At 39.1% G+C, this 20,006-nt stretch overlaps 1 protein-coding gene across 19 annotated transcripts in view; it reads right to left on the bottom strand.

Annotated features, from left to right (window-relative positions):
* Positions 1–6,995: 6,995 nt before the first annotated feature.
* The window catches only part of ptprsa (protein tyrosine phosphatase receptor type Sa), a 230,675-nt gene continuing 217,664 nt past the window's right edge, over positions 6,996–20,006 (bottom strand). For all 19 annotated transcript variants that reach the window (XM_034882191.1, XM_034882194.1, XM_034882196.1 and 16 more), the window contains 6 exons: positions 16,714–16,892; positions 16,228–16,354; positions 15,949–16,074; positions 11,446–11,600; positions 8,064–8,199; positions 6,996–7,775 (listed from right to left, as the gene is read on the bottom strand). In XM_034882191.1, coding sequence (XP_034738082.1) covers positions 7,707–7,775; positions 8,064–8,199; positions 11,446–11,600; positions 15,949–16,074; positions 16,228–16,354; positions 16,714–16,892 — 792 coding nt within the window. In that variant the 3' untranslated portion in view covers positions 6,996–7,706. The remainder of the gene's footprint in view (positions 7,776–8,063; positions 8,200–11,445; positions 11,601–15,948; positions 16,075–16,227; positions 16,355–16,713; positions 16,893–20,006) is intronic.

Raw genomic sequence — 20,006 nt, 5'->3', positions numbered from 1 at the left:
GCCTGTTTTGTGAGTGTTTTAGCCGACATTTGAGACCAGAGTCAAGATGAGGTTTTTTTATTTTATTTTAGAAATTGTACAACAGTTTTCTCGAGATATAAGACTTTTATGTTTGAGTACAAATCTTCCTGCTCTTGGTGTTTGTTGGTGACTGTCTCTATATAAATCCAAGTAATTCGGAGTGATTCTTGCCAGATACATTCCTTGGCTTGTATGGGCATGTGTAGTAAAAACCTTAACAAGGAAAACGTGTCTTTCTTCTCAGCCATAAAGCCAAAATGACATCCCACTTTGTACACTGAATCAAATTCATCAAAGAATGAGGGAATATTGCCTGGTGTGCAAATTTTATGTTTAAGATAGTTTTTCAAATGCAATGCAAATTGAAACTAGATCTGTCAACCTTTTCACGATAATGATACATTCAGAAAGAAATCGGTTTAACTGAATTGTAAATAATAAAAATAGTGTAACCAAGTGGCAAATGTAGCTTTAAAACGAAATACAAAATAGATTAACACTTCCATGTTGTAACTTGTAGAATTGCCATGGACAATAAAAGCAATGGGCACTGGTGGAACATCTAGAGCAAATGAGGAATCAGAAGTCTTTTAAACCTTTCTGAAAAATAAAAAAATAAAAATTCTATATGCCAATTGCAACAGCTCAGCATACTAAGTAACTAACTAACCTAAACTAAGGTTTTGTTAAAATTAGAAAAGGTGTTCAGTCATGCCAAATTCCATACAAATTAAGTGGTACTCCAGCAATTTATTACTTCACTCCACAAAGTTGAGGTACATGGAAGACACACTGTATAACCTGACCTTTAGGCACCAGTATGTAAAAGCTCTTAAAAGGCTGAATCCTACATTTAGCATACTGCTATGATCTTTGAATTTGAATTCCCCAGCCAATGTCAAACTTTGATAACCCTGATGAAAAGCCTGAAAAGGATTTATCCTGGGGGGGAACAAATTTCATAGTAGTCCATCCCATATTTGTAGACTCTTTCACTCTGGACCAGCATTGGACAGATCAATCAGCAGAGCCGTCTCTAAATGTTTAAGTCACTGATAGCATTACTAAGCATTTCTCACACTAATGTAATTAGAGTAGAAAAAGCAATAGACTCTGGAGATTACAATACATCATCTATGTTAATCTCTGATTTAATTGAACGGAAATTAGGCTTCAGTGTGTTTATCACAATGATGAAATACTGTATAATATCCTGCAGATGGCAGCAAAGCCTTTTGAGAAAACAGGTCTGAGAGTCAGAGGGGAAGCAGAATTCAGCAAAAAAAAAAAAAAAAACGTTTAGACAGGATAAGTGCAATTTTCTTTTATTACATCTATCTATCTATCTATCTATGTATCTCATGTCAGTGTTTCTTCACTGTGTGCGCCAGCCATGATGGTGATATTCAGTGATCATGATTTGACAGGTAGATGGAGTGGATCCATCACTTGTACTAGGTATACACTGAGGTGGTAAGAGACCCTGCTGTCTCTGCATTTTATATATTTACTATGGCTCCTTGGCTGCTCATTTGCATCTTCCAGATCTCAACACAGCGCTGCTTTCTCCTTAGTGAATCAGTATGTTGCAAAGTACCTCTGTGACACCTTTACTATTCTGGCTGGAGTTTATACGTCGGTAAATCTCTTATTATAAAAGGCGGCCATAAACATCTAATGGTCTTGCATGAATATTTTAGAGCCCTGGTGCTATACAGAAATGACCTCTGGAAAACCACAACCTTAAAAAAGGCACATCTCAGACAGATAACCTCCAGGGCCAACTCAAGGCCCCTTGTTTCTTCTTTTGGCTTTTTTCGTGGCTTGATTGGATTGATTTGTCATTTACAACAGAAAAGAGCTTGGCCACGGGGCTGTGGATAATCCAATTTATCGCTTTGCCATTTATTAAAAAATTCTGTGGCTTTTGGGTCCACTGTCACATCGATTCGTTGATTGCTTGCTTAGCTGGGTCCTAATGAGCTGCTGTCTGAATCACTGCATAATCACCGCCCTAATTCACTTCCTCGCCTGCCCTCACACTCGGTCTGCTGGCTCACCACTATTAGAAAAGAATGGACTGAAACAGTTTTCTGAGCAGACAATTAGTGACATCATCCTTGAAACAGGGTGTCATTCTGCATATATTAGCCCTTAATAAATGACAATTGTCTTGCGACTGAGCAGAATGTTGTCACAGATTGCTGTTTCAGGTGACAAGGACCTCGCTGGCACATCATCTGCAGCTGGTGCACGTATGAATTAAACAGCCATGAACAGTGAGATCTTAGGAGAAAGGACTTCAAATATTGGGATGCTTCACCAGAGCACTAGATTATTTAAAATGTAGTTTAGATGTTTGTAATTGAAGCAAGGGAAACACTTTAGATTACAACCTTGAAATTACAGAGTAAACATGTTGTGCATACAGGGTATCAATGGAATAATTACTGGGTAGTTACTGGTAGGTATAAAAGGTTAGAAGTACAATGAGCACAAATTTGCTTTAGGGTATGTTAAACTGTAAGTAAAAGTATTGTTTGAATGAAGGCCTGCATACACAACAAGAGTCAGCTTTCTTTTACAGCCTGTATACCCTGTCAATACAGTGTAAAAGTCGTGAGCAAGATTCCACTTTGTTACAGCCTGCGCACTCTGGACTGTAATTATTATGTTTTTTCATGTTTTTAAAGCTTTGTCTTAATTTTTGTGTACTTTGACTTTTCAAAAAAGTCAACACGCATATAACACAACACAGAATGTTCAAAGCTGTTATACCCTCACTCCCTAACCTTTCTTTTGCTCCTCTACATGTTTACTTTCATATGGGTACCCAGTAAGTATTTTATGGATACCCTGGATATGCCAACTAATCACACTGTAATCTGCAGGCGATACTCTAAAGCTAATGTTTGGCAAATACAGTACGCTTTTCTACCAATTTGCTTCCCCCTTTTTGCAGACATTTTACTTTGAGGTTATCAAATATATGAAGATAGATGAGAGAGCAAATACCACCAGGTGAAAGTTTACCTCTGCACCAATATCAGCCTGTCTGGGTGGCATTTATCAAGCTTGAAGAGAAGCTTAAGGACCCATCGGAATAGGTTTGTGAAGAGGCTGGTGAACAAATATAGGAGGAAGCTAATCAAGCCATCTATCAAGAAAAGAAGTGCACCATCTGTGTGCTTCCTCACTTGTTTTCAATGCAAGTCCCAGTGTTATGAATGATGTACAATGTATGTGCCGGTGCAATATTTTAGTTAAACAACTCTTACCAGCTTTTTGCATATTCCCCAAGGATCACAGACAATAAGACATGAGTAGAGATATCTAGAAGAAGAATCACATCATCACATACTTTATCAGCCAAAAGTGACAGGCAAAATGGTTTTCAGACAACATTTCTTTAATACAAAGTCAACATATCTACATACACAGTGGCTTTAAACCAATTATTGTTTCAGTCAGAAGTAACAGTTTGAAATTGATAGCACTTGGCCCTTATACAAAGGAAAAACTATTTTGCTGAGTTTGGATTCTTTTTGTCGGTATGTACTGTATATGTTATATTCTTTTTGATGCCATTTTGTTAGTGTAGTTGTTTAGTTAGTCCTCTCCATCCCCCAAATATTCTGCAACATATTCCAGTAAATTTGGCATCATTTTTTTAAAAGTCTAGCATCTTTACATAAGTCAAACACGTTGCACAAGCTTCCAAAGACTTCCACAGTTTTCAGTTTTGGCATTTGGGCCATTAGTACCAGTCTTTTTGAGGTCCATAAGACTTCAGTTCAGAATTTTAGTTCATTATGAAACATCTCAAGGTTCCCACTATTCAGAAATGATGTGCTGGAAATGTGAATTTGCAGCAGTTTTTGGTTGTCTTGGTCTTCCCTTGGTTGCATTGCACTGCTCCGTTTCATTGAGTGCTGATTTTTTTCTGCATCCCACAACAAAACATGACTGAAAAAAAACAGAGTATGGTTCTATACAAAGCTTAAAAATGCTCTAGGGAGTAAATAAATCATGAATAAATGTTATGTTGCAACTGAACTATGTATGGCCTTTAGCAGACCTGCATTTCTCAATCAGCCAATGATATATTTATGGATAACACTGGCATTTTAGGCAGTTGGAGAGCTGGGGACCTTCTCGGGATTTGTGGGAAATCTTTAAGGAATAAAAAAAACACACTTAGGTGCTATTGTTTCTCACATTAGTGGATAAATTAAGAACACCTTTGTAATGACATTTCGTTTTGGAACTTGAGACTTTGGAAGTCTACGTATTTAAAAATAATCAGTTTTTAAACCACTAATTCCATGGTGTAAAAGAGAAAGGTCCATCAGATCTCTACCGGTGCTAACGCCAGGGCAAGAAAAAGTTCACATCTACATTGAGAATGAGTATGTAACAGGACCTTGAATTGATTGTTGATTAGCAACTCAAATGGTTAGTGAGTGTACTAACTTCCCACCCTCAGCTAAAATATACCAGCAGATCTCGAATGCTAATTTTACGCCCTCATTGATGCTATAGGTGTGAGAACAGGAGCTGGCTTGTTCCCAAGTTTAAGGAGAAAAAAGGCAAGTTGTAATTAAAGACCAGAGAGCCGGGCTGGAGAAAGAACAAACAGGAAGTCGTATATGAACAGAACCTTTATCGTTGTGATTCTGTCCCCAATTAAAAGTATGAGATTTAAGGGGCAAATTATACAAATACATATAATCTATATATTTGTTTATTTACAGGTATATTCTAGATCATAGTGGATATCTAACAAAATGAATGACCACATTATGTCAGAAAATAATAAAAAGTAAAAAAAGAGAAAGAACTTAAGAGGATTTTCTTAAAAACTGAGGGACATAGTCTGTACATGATTATACAAGGTACAGTAGGTCACGTTGGGCTGATATAGCTAACAAAAATTCAATTATGAAATTTTTGATTGAGTAGATCTTTTGTAGACCAGTTCATCATTCAACAGTTGCTTAAAAAAAGAAAGAATGCTAATTCCTAAAAGTTAATGATAATAAAGAATCAAAACAAGATACAAAAAATGGCATCTCCTCATCGGCACAGGATCTACCCAGGGGTAGAAGTTAAACATTGGGGAGTGGAGGCAGACAATTCAGGCATAGCACTGACATCACCGCCGCTTTTTCTCAAGAAACGCACAATATTTCTAAGATTACAAGAAACAATCACACAAGCAAAAAAAAAGTCATATTTTCAAACATGAGCACTGGCTGGTATAAAAAAAAAGATGATAAGGAGAACAATGTCATTAATACTAAGTGTTTGGATATATCTTTATATTTTGCATTTAAATATATATATGCATGTGTGAGTGTGCAGTAATATATATATATATATATATATATATATATATATATATATATATATATATATATATATATATATATATATATATATATATATATATATATATATATATATATATATATATATATGCACACATACACACAGACATGTTATACTTAACATTTCTACAGTGAAAAAATAGAATGTCTTTTAACGTAATATGAACAAATAAGCATTTCTCTTTTCCTGCTAATTTAAAAAATGTGATACAACATCTCTGTTAAAAAACTAAACCAAAACTAAAATAAAAAGTCAACTATGTAATGTAAAATAAGTCCTCATAATACAACAGTAATGTTTTCATAATGTTACAATAACAATAAGGCTTTTTTGGAAATAAGAAAAGATTACACACAGTTCTGTCAATCACTCTGGTTTTTGTGCACACCCTTTGAAAACCTCCACAGAGTCCGCACACAGATCCATACCAAAGCACTGAGCTCAAGATTTCAAAAGTTAGATTTTTTTTTCTTCAAACACATATACTTTAGTGCGCCAAATCCGACCTGCAGTTGTTTTGTGGGTATTTCTTTCAAGTTTCATTTCTTTTTTCCTTAGGCATGTGCAAGTAACTCGTACCAAAGAATTTCATTATCACATCATGGCATCGAGATCCAACATGTCTGCCTGGTCTAGCGGTGTTACTCATGGTGACATTATCTCTAAAACAGAGGACAAAAACCAAAGCAACTACTTTGTTTACCCACCTGTTACCAAACACACATACAGTTGAACTAAAGGCCAATTTTTCCAACCACAAAAACATACAGCTTTGTAACTGCAATGGGCTTCAGCCACTCTGGAGTGTCTTACACAATAAAATAGATGATTATAGAAGAGGCCGGAAAAAAAGAGATGTGAAAAAGACAGATGAACGATGTTGTCATGTGAATGCGCTTTCAGTCATGCCTGCCTTGGCGCGAGTGGATAGCAGAGCTCTCCCATAAGAGTCACACTTTCACAGATAAGCAGCATGTTTGGTTTTGACAAAAAATAAAAAAACAAAAAGAGATAATTCCTCATAAGACAAGTTTGAAACGATGATGAACGTTGGTCACTGTACACAAAGAAAGCTTCGACTCTGCGGCAATCCTTGCTTGGTTGTTCAGTTTGTTCCAAAGCTCCTTGCCCACCAGGTTCATCTATTGTTCAAAATGTTGGATGTTAACACCGAAGCCCCATGATGCAATGGTTCCAAATAGAGGAGTGATTGTGAAAAACATCGGATACTGTTGCCATTTCTCCCACCTTGACCATCTTGCAACAGCCAAGGTTTTCCTCCGATTGATCTGGTGACTGAGGCACGAGCCTCCTGGGGCACTTCTTAAATACACTGTGGTACTTTTCAACACCACTGTGGTCACCTGGCTTGGGATACTGATTTTACACAAGTTCACAATTCATAAAACTAACTGATCTTAAGAGATGTTTTTTCTGCTTTCTTCTCCACAACCACTGCCAATGCCTTGTCTAAGCTCATAACGCTTGAGAACAGGCAGTTGCGTGATGTGTACTTTAACAGTTGAGTGTTCTTCCACACAAATTAGGCATATCATTTGTGGGACATTGCAAAAAAACTCAAAGTTTACTTGATGCTAGATGGTAGTGTTCTCGTGCTAGTTTCGTTTCCACCTTTTGTTTGTTTTACCAGAGGTTGGGGAAAACCATTTGTGTTCACACAGGCAACCGCAATTTGGTCATTTCTCTGGATATCACTCACCAAATGTGTTGATAGAAATACTTGAACCCCCATTTACACCCAGGTATATAAAACAAAGAAAGTCACCCCTTATTGGCTACATCCATTTGCCTCTCATTAATTTTTGCTGTTGCCTTCTCCTTCATTAACTGTTGCTTGTTACGTTGTATCACAAAGATATTTTTGAGAAGAGAAATGTCCACGACTGTTTACAATGTCCTCCACATTGAAACACTTGAGGTAAAGTAAGCAGTCTGACACTTTGATCGAATCCCGCCCCACAGCCTGAGCCACAGCGTCTGGTTCCTCTGCTGATGAGGATTTTCTTTTTCTTGATGATGGGATATTTTGCTCGTTTCCTCACAAAGGGTCACTTGGTCGAATTGGAATTTTTCTCAACAAGTTGGTTGGGCGTTGTCTTAAAATCTACAGTAGGATCCTGTTTGGTGTGTCTGAATTAATGATGGTGTTATTGTCGTCTGCTGTCTTCATTTATAATATTTTAACGTTTCTATGGCTCAGGAGGCTGTTGAGGGGAGGGGCTGGGGGGTGGGGTGGGGGGCCAACAGGACACTGGGGGGAAGAGATGGCTTTTTTACGTTGCATAGTGATCAAAGCTTCCTAAGTACTCCAGAGCTGCATGATAGCAGAATTGGTATTCATCCTGTAGGGAAGAAACACACACATAGAGGAGAAACATTCATCAGAACAAAATCCCACCAGTAGTTTAAAATGTTTGCAATGATAATTAAAATTAAAGCAAAATACAGTAGCCTAATTGTTGAAGCAAACTATGTCCTCACACAGATATTAAGACAACTACTGTATATAATATAAATAATTTAATATACATTTTTTAGTCAAGTTTAACTAACCTCCAAAATACAAAATTCTATGGTAAAATTGTGTAATTTGTGTAAGACGTAGTGGATGTTTTTGTGTATGTCCTGACCTCAGTCTGGACCATGGCTGGCCTCTGGGTCCGGAGCATCTTCACTGTTTGAAAGATATCAACCACGCCTTCATAACGCATTCGTTCCAGGACGATGCTAAGGGTGATGAAGACTCCGGTCCTGCCCACACCGGCACTAGAAACACGTAAAGACGAAGTGAATTAATAAGAATGCAGTAAATATGTCTTGGCTGAATGATGAATCTTGATTTGGGCTAAGGATTTTTTTTTTTCTCTTGTGTGTTATTTTCTTGTCCCATACCATACATGTACTTTGTGACTCTACATTAGTCTAACCAAGACCAGCAGAATAACACTAATCTTCAAACAATTACAAACCTAAAATTTCTCTTAAATGCATGCTATATCTACAACAGGATATAGTTGTAAAGTTGCACTGGGAAACTTTGCACATTTGCAGCTCTCTGACTGCCTAAAGGTGTCAACCGTTCAAAAACCTTTCACAGCCATAAATCCTGTGGCAGAGTAATGCAACGTTGGCAATGGCAAAGACGCAATCTGAATGTGTGAATCCACTTTGATGTGCCCCAACATTCTCGTCAAACACAAAACAAGGCCTCAAGGACAGAGAGACACACTCCAAATCAGACACACAAACAACCAGGCTAACATGTTGTCTCATTAAGCCCCTCCCATGTGTCGAGAAGCTCAGCCTGCTGCTGCTCACCAGAAATACTGAGTCTTAGCTCAGATCCTGAAATACTTGAGAGCTGCCTCTCTAAGCTGCTTTGCTGTGAAATGACTTCCACTTCACCAATGGAACAATAATTGATATGACAACAGATTTATTTGGGCTTCTTCCAGCCTCTGATGCTATTTTGTTGAGTGAAGAATGGAAGCAAGGGACAGACACTTTTGGTGTATGTGTGCGTGTGTGTGCCCCTACAAGTGTACGTCTGTTGGGGGACAAAGCTAGAAGTAGGACAAAAGATATATTGAACACAGTAGTTATTGAGCCTAGCCATGCAGAACATACGACCACCCCAAACACATACACACCCACCCACTACCAAACCCCGCGCTGCAGTATCTCTCAGTCCACCCAAAGCCTCTTCCTGGGAGTCGGTCACAGATTGTCACATGGACTCTTAAAATTCACTCAGAGCTCCTCTCTCTCCCTCCCTCTGTCCAGGAAGATCGACTCTCCAAATCTGAAGGCTCACAGAGCCGCTGCAGACTGAGAGGATTTGGTGTCCCCATTCACAGGAAGTAATCAGGCAATTAATGACAAAAAGCATGTGGGTCTATTAGATAGTGGCTGAGGAGGGGAGAGGAGGAGGAAGAAGAAAAGAGGGTGGGAGTTGAATAAAGGAAGGCTGGGAGAATGGGTGGATGGATGGAGAGGAAAAGAGAGAGAGAGAAATAGAGAGTGAAATAGAAAGGATTAAGAAACAGACAATGACACACTGGGAAGGCCGGTGACAGAAGACGAAAGAGTACGAGAAAAGGACGGCATAAGCTCTCCACTTGGGAGATGAAAAGCCTGAAGGAAAAGGAAGGGAGGAAGAGGAGGTGGCTATGGTAATGACAGAGGAAGACACCAACAGAAGCTTAATTCTTCTTTTTTTTCACTACTCAAGAGAAACTTTCTTTCCAAAATTAGATATTTGCCTTCAGACAAAGTGACACCTACTCTTAAAAAATAATTTGTTAAAAAGTATAAAATACCGCTAAGTATTGATATGGACGGCAGGTGACTCAAGTACCTGCGTAACAGCACACATTTCTAATGATTCATTACACTGTAGGTTGCAGACGTTCTGTGTTAATCCTCTTCTTGTGCTTCAAAAATCTAACAGAGTTCCCTGAGATGGGTCAAGGATGATTTTAACTGTGCATTTGACAGCTGAATACAACATAGTAATGTGACTCTTGCAATCCAGTTTAAATACTCCAGTCCTGCAATTCCTCCTGCAATAACCAATCCTTTTGCTCTCTCTCTCCAATAACTCTTAGGACTCATAGAAGGGAGGAATAACTCAGCTTCCCTGACACATCTTACAACTCTTAGGGGACCATTTCATGGCTGGTGACATCATTGCTTTTAAAAGCAGGGGAGGTGATGTTATGTTGGGTGATGTCATGGCGCCTGTGCGATAAAAATGTGGAGTAAAAGGTGACAACTAATCTGTCATAAAAGTAAACCATGTTTATGAGACAGCAAGGAAAGTATTCAGTGTGTTAACGCCTTAGTTAACACTGATCACACTCAAAGGAACAGTTGTATTCTCAATGCTTGTTTCTGAATGCCAAATCATGAAAACAACAACACAAAATCAGTGCTATGTTAAAAGGAATTAACACATTTCCTTATTTCTTCATTTAAAAACAGCTTATCAAAGATCTCCACTGTCCGGTCAAAAAAGGTAACATCTCGTTTGGATGGATCCCTCTCAAGGTCTATCATTAAAAGAGAAAAACCAGAGGCCTTGGTATTGACCACTATGACCAAACAACGGTTTCTACCTGAGTCCAGCATTTTAAGTTAATGATGAGGGTTACCTTGGAAGCTACACCCAAGGTGATAAAAATGCATCACGGAGCAATCATAAAAACCAAACAGAACGGCCGTATTATTTCATGTTCCTCCTCTTTGTAAATGCCAAGCCGCATCTGAGCCTTATCAATTATAGAGGAGATGGCCTGTGGAGGTGCCGAGGTTGTGTACAGCGGTGGCAAAAAGATGTGGAGGGGTCGTATCTGATGCTGCTGCTAGAGCTGCACCGCAGGTGGTGCTGCGCTGCCAAAACAACAAACACCTTAAGCATTGATTGAATCCTGTCTTGATACTGAAAGCCTTATATCTCTTTTAAGAAGGAAAGTTGTGAACAAGTTGCAGAGCCTGGAACTATGTCAAACCCACCACCCCCTCTTCAAAAAATCTTTGATCTGAAAAGGTGCAGTAGGTAAGCCTTATAAAACTAACTTTCTGTCATATTTTTTTAAACTAACACCATGTTGGAGTAGAAATGCTCCTCTAGTACTACTTACAGCCTGTAGTGCGATTTGCAAAAATCCACCGCTCCCTGTCCAGGTGCACCAATCAGGGCAAAGGGGGTGGTGGGTGTCTAACTGTGTGTCAATCAATGCTCATGCATTTCATAGCGTGAACCCCTCCCCCTTCCCTGTGCACGAGCTGCAGATAGGTTTTCCCCCACTCTATCGTGCACAGCTCTCCCTCGTGGGGGGAGGGGCTTAGCAGACCGTTTTGGACTTTAGCGGAAAGGGGGGAGGGACTGAGAAGTTGTCAATGTTCAAATTTGTTGGCTAAGTGATGAATCTTTGCAATCCTACCTACGGAACCTTTAATGCTGTGCAGCAAGAAAATATGGTGCAGACTGGTTAAAGTCAGACTGCTTACCTGCAGTGGACAGAGATTGGTCCATCCTGTCCAAACTGCTCCTTGGTTTTATGCACCTGGCCAATGAAATCAATAAATCCCTCCCCGGATTTGGGCACTCCTTGCTCCGGCCAATCAGTAAACTGGAACTGCCTTACTGTCCTGGACTGACCATCCTGCAAATACAGAGAAAAGAACATGAGGATAGAAGATAAAGGTTTGTAGATTGTGTAAAGAAGCGAGAGGAGGCATAGAAATGAAAGGAGACAAGGCATGTAAGGAGTGAGTAGAGGAAAGAAAGCTAAGGCAATGGTCTGTGAGTTTGTTCATGTTTTTTACACTCTTCATTTTAAGAACATCATGCAGATGATGCAACATTTTACTATTGTAGTATTTGTTGATGATTTGATCAACAGCAACACAGCAGAGATGAATACATCTACAATGACACACACATCTCACAACAAAGGGACAGTGTGTCCTCTCTTCTCCCACCCTGCTCCTCTACCTCCAACTTAATTTTCTCTATTTTCCCCTGCTGTGTTTTTATATGTGTGTGTGTGAGATACACAAGTAGGTCCTAGTTAAAGCTAATCAATAATGTATATGCCATGACAAGCGCCTTCTCCCAGACACCACGTTGAATAGGATAATCCTGCGATTCCGATCAATAGAGCGACCTGATAGATGGAGGTAAGAGGCAAGAACGGAGGACTAACGGAGCAGCAGGTGGGCATTGGACAATGAAAATTGAAAACAAAAACCCATGACAAGCCTGCTAGACAAAATGTCGATGTTAACAATTTAATCTTATATTGATTCTTATAATCTTGTGTTAGTGGTTCACTTGGACTTGCTTCTAATGCAAACAATGTTTATTTTATTTTTTTACAATCCGGTGACATCACACAAGGGCAAGTGATTGATCTTCTTTATTTTGAGGAAGCTGATCATCGAGTCTGAGAATGCTGAGTCAATACTTGTGTCCTTGTAAAGAAAGTTATTTTCAAGTGGTCTTGGAGAGAATACATTTCTCAAGAAAGAGAGCAGAATAAAGCAATTTTAAATTTTGAGACAGGCTGTCTGCTTGAAGCTACCAGCAATTAAGACAACCAGGTGTTCATTTCTCCAGTTGTTTCTCACTTCTCTGTGCAACAGACTTTGGTTTAGACATGATGTGTCATTCTGACACACTCTTACTATTTGTTCACACTGCAAAGGCACACTCTGATAAACACTCATTTGACATGTAAACTGGGATCTATTTGTCCTATTTTTTATTGATTAGATGGTGTAATGGTGTAGACTTATGGACTTTAAAATTAGGTTTAGAGTAATTTTTGTCTAAATTGTTACAGAATCAATGCAATATGAAAGAACAGGTAAAACCTTGTTTGGAAAACAGTATTATCTTGCATCCACAGCACATTTTCTGCAATTGTTTAAGTAGCTTAATAATGATAAACAAATTACATTTATGAACAACAAAACACATGCAAGAAGTGATATGGGAAAAGACAAGACCATGTGTGAACAGGAGTTCTTTATTAAAAAAATTGATGTCCACAAGAAGCCCAACGATGAGCCTTTTTCATAGCCATGCTAACTAATACTCTGTTTCAGGTTTTACGACCGCTCCTCCTGATATTACCCAGTACCTCTCGCTCTCATTGGTTTTAGGTTGTCGCTGCTATCATTGCTCACCAATTTTCCTCTAATCTTTTATTTTATTTTTTTCTCTGTGGTTTTTAAAAATCATGGCTAAATTGCTGTAAACTCGATGTAACGGGTTTACTGAAAGCAACTGCCCACCCTGCCTCTGATGTTAGACTGTACATAAAAACATGCAAAAAATTCAAAAATGTTTTCATAATATGGGCACTTTAATCAGTCACCATAAAAACGTTTTGAATTATTAAATGACCTTGTAAAACTCACAATAGTTTTCCAAAAGAGCTCCTGTTATATTGGGTAAAATGGCCTTATGCTCCATATTCATCATTGATGTTGTCATGAGTTCTTATGCTAAGTTCTCATTCAATAATTTATTCTAATATTTGCCATGAGCTAACCATCCCCCTCTACTAATGCTAGCATGCTCAATGCAGATGCTGACCAAAAGCTGAATCTACAAAATCTGCAGCTATTATATATCAAAGGATCTACATTATCTGTCTATGGGATCTTTGTGAACTGAAGCAAGGTCCTGCTGTCCCATTTGGCAGAATGCACCGTGTCGGTATCTTAGCTGTTGATATTTTTCTGCACCGCTGTTGCCAAGATTTATTTTTGTTCAAATGTACATTTATTGCACTTGACAAAAAGCAGTGATTTGGATTCTGATTCTGAAGTTAAGCTCCATGTGGTTTCTTCGCACAACATCCCATGTCTTTCCATGTTTTATGACGCATTGCATGTTTCCTTTATTTCCCTGCCTTTGTTTTCCATAAAAAAAAAATGTTGCCTCAGCGGGGGGATTAAAAGTAAAAGAGGGGCTAAGCAAAACAACACAATGAACAAAGCATGCTGAAGAAAGAGAGAAGAGAAAAAAGAAAAAGAAAGGGAAATTTAACACACAACCTGAGGGCCCACACAGCGTGTCAAATTGTGTGATTAAATACGTGACTGGCCCGCTAGATGTGAGTGTTGAGGCGTGGAGTCTATGCTATTACTGCGCAGTGCTACGTAATGTGAACACTCACATGCACACACTCACTCTTAGTCATACATATACAAACTCATAAGCATGCTTTTACATCTACGTGATTTATGGTATGTGAGGTCAAACCCAGTGTACACACACACACACTCTTATATGCACAGACAATCAGAAATATGGGGTTAAAAACCTACAACACGCAGCTACACATTCAGTGCTTCTTAACAATTTACATTATCCTAACCTTCACTCACACCTCAATACACCGTATCTCTAATATAATCTTCTTTGTTTAATTTCATGAAAAGCTTTGACTATCTATTGGCTGCTTGATTTAGCATCCTTTAAGAATCTTTTGAAAGACTGGAGTGCACATTAGACAAAATGTATGAGAGTGTTAGAGTCTTAATTGACACACAAGCTGTAAATACTGTTACTTGTTAAATGTTTGTGTCCTTGTGTGTAATATTTGCAGGTCGAGGTGCTATCTGAATATGTGAAAATGCCCAATCCATGGAGAAATGCACACAGCACGTATTCAGAAATGATGCCTTTAAATGACCCATCATGACTTCCATATGTCTGTATTGTTGTGAACTATAGTTCCACATAGGTAGAAAGTGCCGCTACAGTGCTGTCATAGAGACAGAGACACAGAGAAAGCAGAAACGAAAGTCCGGGAAACATTGACCAATCAGAGGAATTTGGGTTTTTCTCATGAGGGGGGCTTAAAAAGACGGGCTAAAATGAAGCGTTTCAGACAGAGGGTAAATAGAGTTATATTCATTCAGACAGTATGAAAAAAATAATGTTTTCATTTTTTTTATTTAAGGCATGTAAACATGTTCTAGTAGAAACCCCAAATACTAGTATGAACCTGAAAATGAGCATTATATGGGATCTTTAAGAGAGGAATTTTGTACACTGCACGGAACTATGTATTAACAGTAGAGCCTATGTTTTTGTTTGAGGGGTGATGGTATTCCAGCTAAAACAACATTGATGTCTGATTTCCACACTGTGGATGGTGTAGTCTGTTTTTGGATAAGTGTATGCGTGTGTGTGTGTGGAGATATAATATATATATTTTTTTAAATACCCACATGTTGACTGCTAACTAGCTGCTACACTGCCTGGGAAATCTTTGGATATGCAGCCTGTTTGGCAAAGAGAGGAAGCAGTTCTATTTCTGTGCTACAGTTCTGCTGCTTTAAACTGTCCGACCTAATTGGACCCGAAAAACAAGTCCTGAGGTAAAAAAAGATAACTACAGTAGGATAGTAAAACCTACTCAACAGGCTGTAAACAGTTCAGATTTGAACTCTCATTAAAATGTGAATGAAGTTAACATTAGGCCATCATGATATCTTATTTTGTGTGGAAACTAATCAAACTACAGTTAAATTATATTATCAGAATTATTGTAGGAACTTTTGAGGAAAGAAATACTTGATGTGATGGGGATGTTTCTGTGTGAATGTGAGCTACTTTTCATTAACCTGCTTAGCCTCCTACATTTACCACACTCTAGTCAAGGATGGGTCGCCAGTGCAGTTGTGGAAATTGCAGCAGAAATTGGTATTGCATTTATTTCTGTCCTTTTCAGGTGAATATTTATGAATGATCAAACTGGTCCAGTATTGCTATTGAATGTCGGTATCAAATAGAGATTCAATAAAGAGCCCATTGCTCTTTAATTGTTTTACACATTGTTTTCACCTCATTTTCATGTGTAACTCCCCAAATTTGTATGAAAGTTGCTGAAAAATGCTGTAATTACTGTTTGCTTAAAACTGTTAATTTGTCGCTTTTTCCCGCCCCGCAACCTTATCAATGCATACCCAACACTCCCAGGAACGTCTTACCCTGGCATCTGTGACCTTGAACTCTCGGAGGATGTACTGGGGCATGTTGTACTCCGCCATGGGATCAACCACAAAGTACTGGTACCTGGCAGAGCGCTCCGCCGGCCAGTACTGGTGACACTTTTCCTGTTTGTGCAAATGCGTAGACAAACCCTTTGTTATTTATATTTTGATAAATTACTTTTTTATATTTATTTTTTACTCTTTGAAACCTTCCACAAATAAAGGTTAAAAAATAAATTATATTTGTGTCCATGTTTTTTTAAAAACATGTCTTACCCGTCCCATCTCTCTCAGTTTGGTCAACATGACTACAATAGTAGAGTTGTTCTCCCAGAGCATTCTCCAGAAGTCTTCTGTAGTCTCTGCCAGAGGGCCCTGCGTGGCGATGTAGGCCTTCTGTTGCCTGTACACAGTAGAACCATGTTTTAATATGGTTCTTATTTATGTTTACACAAAAGGCTATAGGAATACATAATGGGAACAACACTGAGGCTTGATCCATTCTTAAAAAAAAGACTGAGGGATAGCTCTTAATGAGTAATACGTTATCTTGGGATTGTCGCGAAAACAAAAGCAATGCGTGTGCATTTGCTGTTTGAATAGGTCTTTTACTTTCACATCTAAATCAAATCTATATTTCCCTTGTCTGCTGTACCTTCTCTTCACAAGTGTATCTTTAAGTTTAGATTCTTAGGGAGGCAATATTTTAATTTCATGTCTTTTTTAATTGAATATTTCCCGCCATCCCAGCCCTCTTCCTACCTGTATCCATCAATGAAGCTGGAATTGATGTAGTCAGATCCTTCCAGGCCTCTTATTGGCTGCAGGCAGACACGCGTGGTCTCGTAGGGCATGATGTTGACCAGCCGATTCTTGAACTTGTTGCAGGGAAGGTTGGCACTGATGAAGCGCGACGTGTGGGCTTTGGAGTTAGCCAAGCGCTGGAGGGTAAAGATGGAGGGATAGATGAAGAAATGGGGGGAAGGAATGCACAGAAATAGAGTGAGGTTTAACAAAAAAAGGCAGAAATAAAATGTTGAAAGGTATGAAGGTATGAGAAGATGAAAAGATGATGAAAAAGTACAGTGGTGAGGGGAAAAGGGAATGAATTGGCAAAAGGCACGGTAGTTGGAATGAAGAAAGAATAGACATGAAAAGAAAAGAGGGAACAAGGAAGACCAGGAGAGGGTAATAACAGGAGGAATGTTGGGGAGGACAGGTGCGAGACAGTTAAAAAGAGTAGCCTAGTATATAAATGACAGAAAGTAATAAAGCCAACCCAATCTAGTCCCCTTTTGCCGATGATGACACAGCTTCAAAGAGACATTGTTTATCAAGAATTTATCTATCCGGAAACAATTCAAAAACATGGTTTTCTTTTTACAAATTGTGGCTTCCTGCAGGGTCAGATGCAACGATGGAAAATATGTCACGGACCTGGCTAACAAGCCCCTAGATCAAGTCTGTAAGAAACTGAAAAGTGGGTCACAAGAGCCTTTAATAATGGCAGTGTGGTATGTGTGTATAAAATGTAGACTCACAAGGGGGTATTCAGAAAGACAAACACACACTGCATAATGATCAAACTGAAAATCTGTGCTGATACATCATCATCGTCATAGTAGGAGTTTATGGGTCAGCAAGTCACCTGATATTGGCTCCAATGTCTCAACAAAGCATTTATGTGTGTGTGTGTGTGTGTGTGTGTGCATGCATATGTGTGTGTGTGTGTTTGCTTGTTAGCGTTCGCCTGCAAATGGAAGACACCCTAATCAGATTGTCTTTTTCAGGCTCCTTGAATCTCACTGTGAACAGAGCCTAACTAACCATTTCTCTCTATTTCCAATTAGAGCGTTATCCTCTCTTTCCCTCAGATTCCCCTATAGCACCGGGATCTCTGTGTCAGTGGCCACTTGGAGTCGGTCCAGTCTTTCCCCTCCTCCCTTCCCTTCACCCCTTGCTACTGTACTCCCTTTGATCTGTTTCACAAAAGACAGCTGGAAAGGCTTGAGGTGGCCTGGCAGCGCTAAAGAGGACCCCACTTACACCATCAAACACCCCAGAGGGGGCAGGGAACGGAGCCAAACCTGGCAACCTGTCATCCAACAGGGCAGAGAAGCACCTACTGTCGGGTACCCCTGTTCACGGTTGCCAGTTCCTTTCCCAGTACAGTACATCTTTTTAGTTGGAAGGTATGAGCTGATGTACATTAAGCACATTTCACTACAACAGGGGTAATCACATTTGCGGTTATATGCCACAACACAGGGCTTACAAAAGTGTGATTATCCTAATCCTTACCTGCCCCGGCCATAACCTTAACAACAATAAATGCTTAAGAATGCTTATGATGCAGCTACAATACTAGACAACGTTTCCCAAAATTCTTACAAACTGTCACCATCGTTTTTTTTATTTAAAACCGAAGAAAATCTTTGCCTTCTTGTTTGCATTTAGATCCCAATTAAAATTATATTGCTGAATTCCAAATCATTCCTTTGCTATTTACTGAAAAATGAAATGGATCCCAGTAGCTCTTTTTGATTAGTTGATGTTGTGATTTGTGTAATGTATGTTGCTAATGACTTCACTTGCATGTGGATAATGTGCACAAGCGTCTTCAGCGCATAACTCTTCCCCTGAACATGCAGCTTGTTCTTGCACATCTGGCAGAAACAACTAGTCTGTAAACTCCATGACAAGTCCCTCTTTCAAGTCCCTCTCCCTGCTGAACTCCCGTGAATCCCACCAGTCACAGCTTAACTCTGTATGACGCTGGTGCCCACTTGAGAATGACAATGCCCTCCCACCCGTCCTTATAGTGCAGCATTCTGTCAAATCATTTGCTTAGTGCCACATTAGCAGGCAGTAGTCTTTTGTTCATTAGTCAAACGTTCCATCCTCCACTTGCCCTAACTTCCACCTCCATTTTTCATCATCCAGTATTAATTACTTAGCTCCCCCACCCTTCTTCACGCTCACTTCTCTTCTCTATCCTGACTGCAGTGTGGACGTTATTAATCGCCGGTTGACACCTGACGCCAGCTCAGCATTATCTTTGTTACAGATGGCGATGGAGATTCCATCACCATAGTGTGCCAGTGAGTACATTTTTTTTTTTTTTTTTAAAAGGGTCGAAACACACTAGCTCTATTATTGTTTCTATGCAGGGAGCCTTGTTGGTGAATGGCGATGGGAAGATGATGGATTATTTGAGAGCGTGTGTGCAATCAAGGGCAGCAGAAACTGACTAGAGCTGAAGCTGAGGTGAGTACATGATTGTAAAGATCTTTAATTGAGATCTGTGTAAACGCTGTGCCTGGCTGTTTATCCTCACCTACTCATTCATCATCAATTTCTCTAAATTCCACCTAAATGAACAATGGGGCCAAACAGTAAATGGCTTCAATATTTACAGTGTAAAGTGACAAATATGAATGTGAATAAAGCTGCTTTATTATAATTTCTATTTACCTGGGGCGGAAAGATATTACCTTTTAGGGAGAAGTGTTTTATCTCAGATTCTCTTAGCTCCCTCTGTTATACACTTTGTTCGCTCTGTCTCTGACTATTGCCTAACTCAGTTTGTCTAAGAAATTTGGTGTAAGCTGCATCTTCACTGAACTGAAAAATTATTCTCCCAGTGCCCCCAATCAGCTACTGTAATCATCAATTTTGTGTTCCCCAGTCTCTCCATTTATTTTCAGTTTCTTTCCAGAAAGACAATTGCTATTTAGGAATGTTTTGTTGAAATATTTGATCGCAGGGAGGGCCTGTGGAGGAGGGGCACTGTGCCTTCTTCGGTGTGTGTAGTGTACTTCTCTGTATCCTGTCATCTAGATCAAGGTTTTGTGCAAGTGTATACATTTAAAAAAATGTTTTGTTCAAGTATGAAATTGCGAAGAAAAGTAGAACCATGAATCAAAAAGGCATTAATGAAAGCAACAATTAAGCACACTGCAAATAATGATCTGGAAAAAAAATGTGAAAGTGGATTTGTATACAAAATAAGTTGTGGGAATGTAAAGCTGGCAGCGAGTCTCATAAAAAAAGGC

The sequence above is a fragment of the Etheostoma cragini genome, chromosome 9, assembly GCF_013103735.1.
Source record: "Etheostoma cragini isolate CJK2018 chromosome 9, CSU_Ecrag_1.0, whole genome shotgun sequence".
Taxonomy (NCBI): Eukaryota; Metazoa; Chordata; class Actinopteri; order Perciformes; family Percidae; genus Etheostoma; species Etheostoma cragini.
Note: the sequence above shows the minus strand (reverse complement) of the source record. Positions and strands in the feature narration are given on the sequence as shown.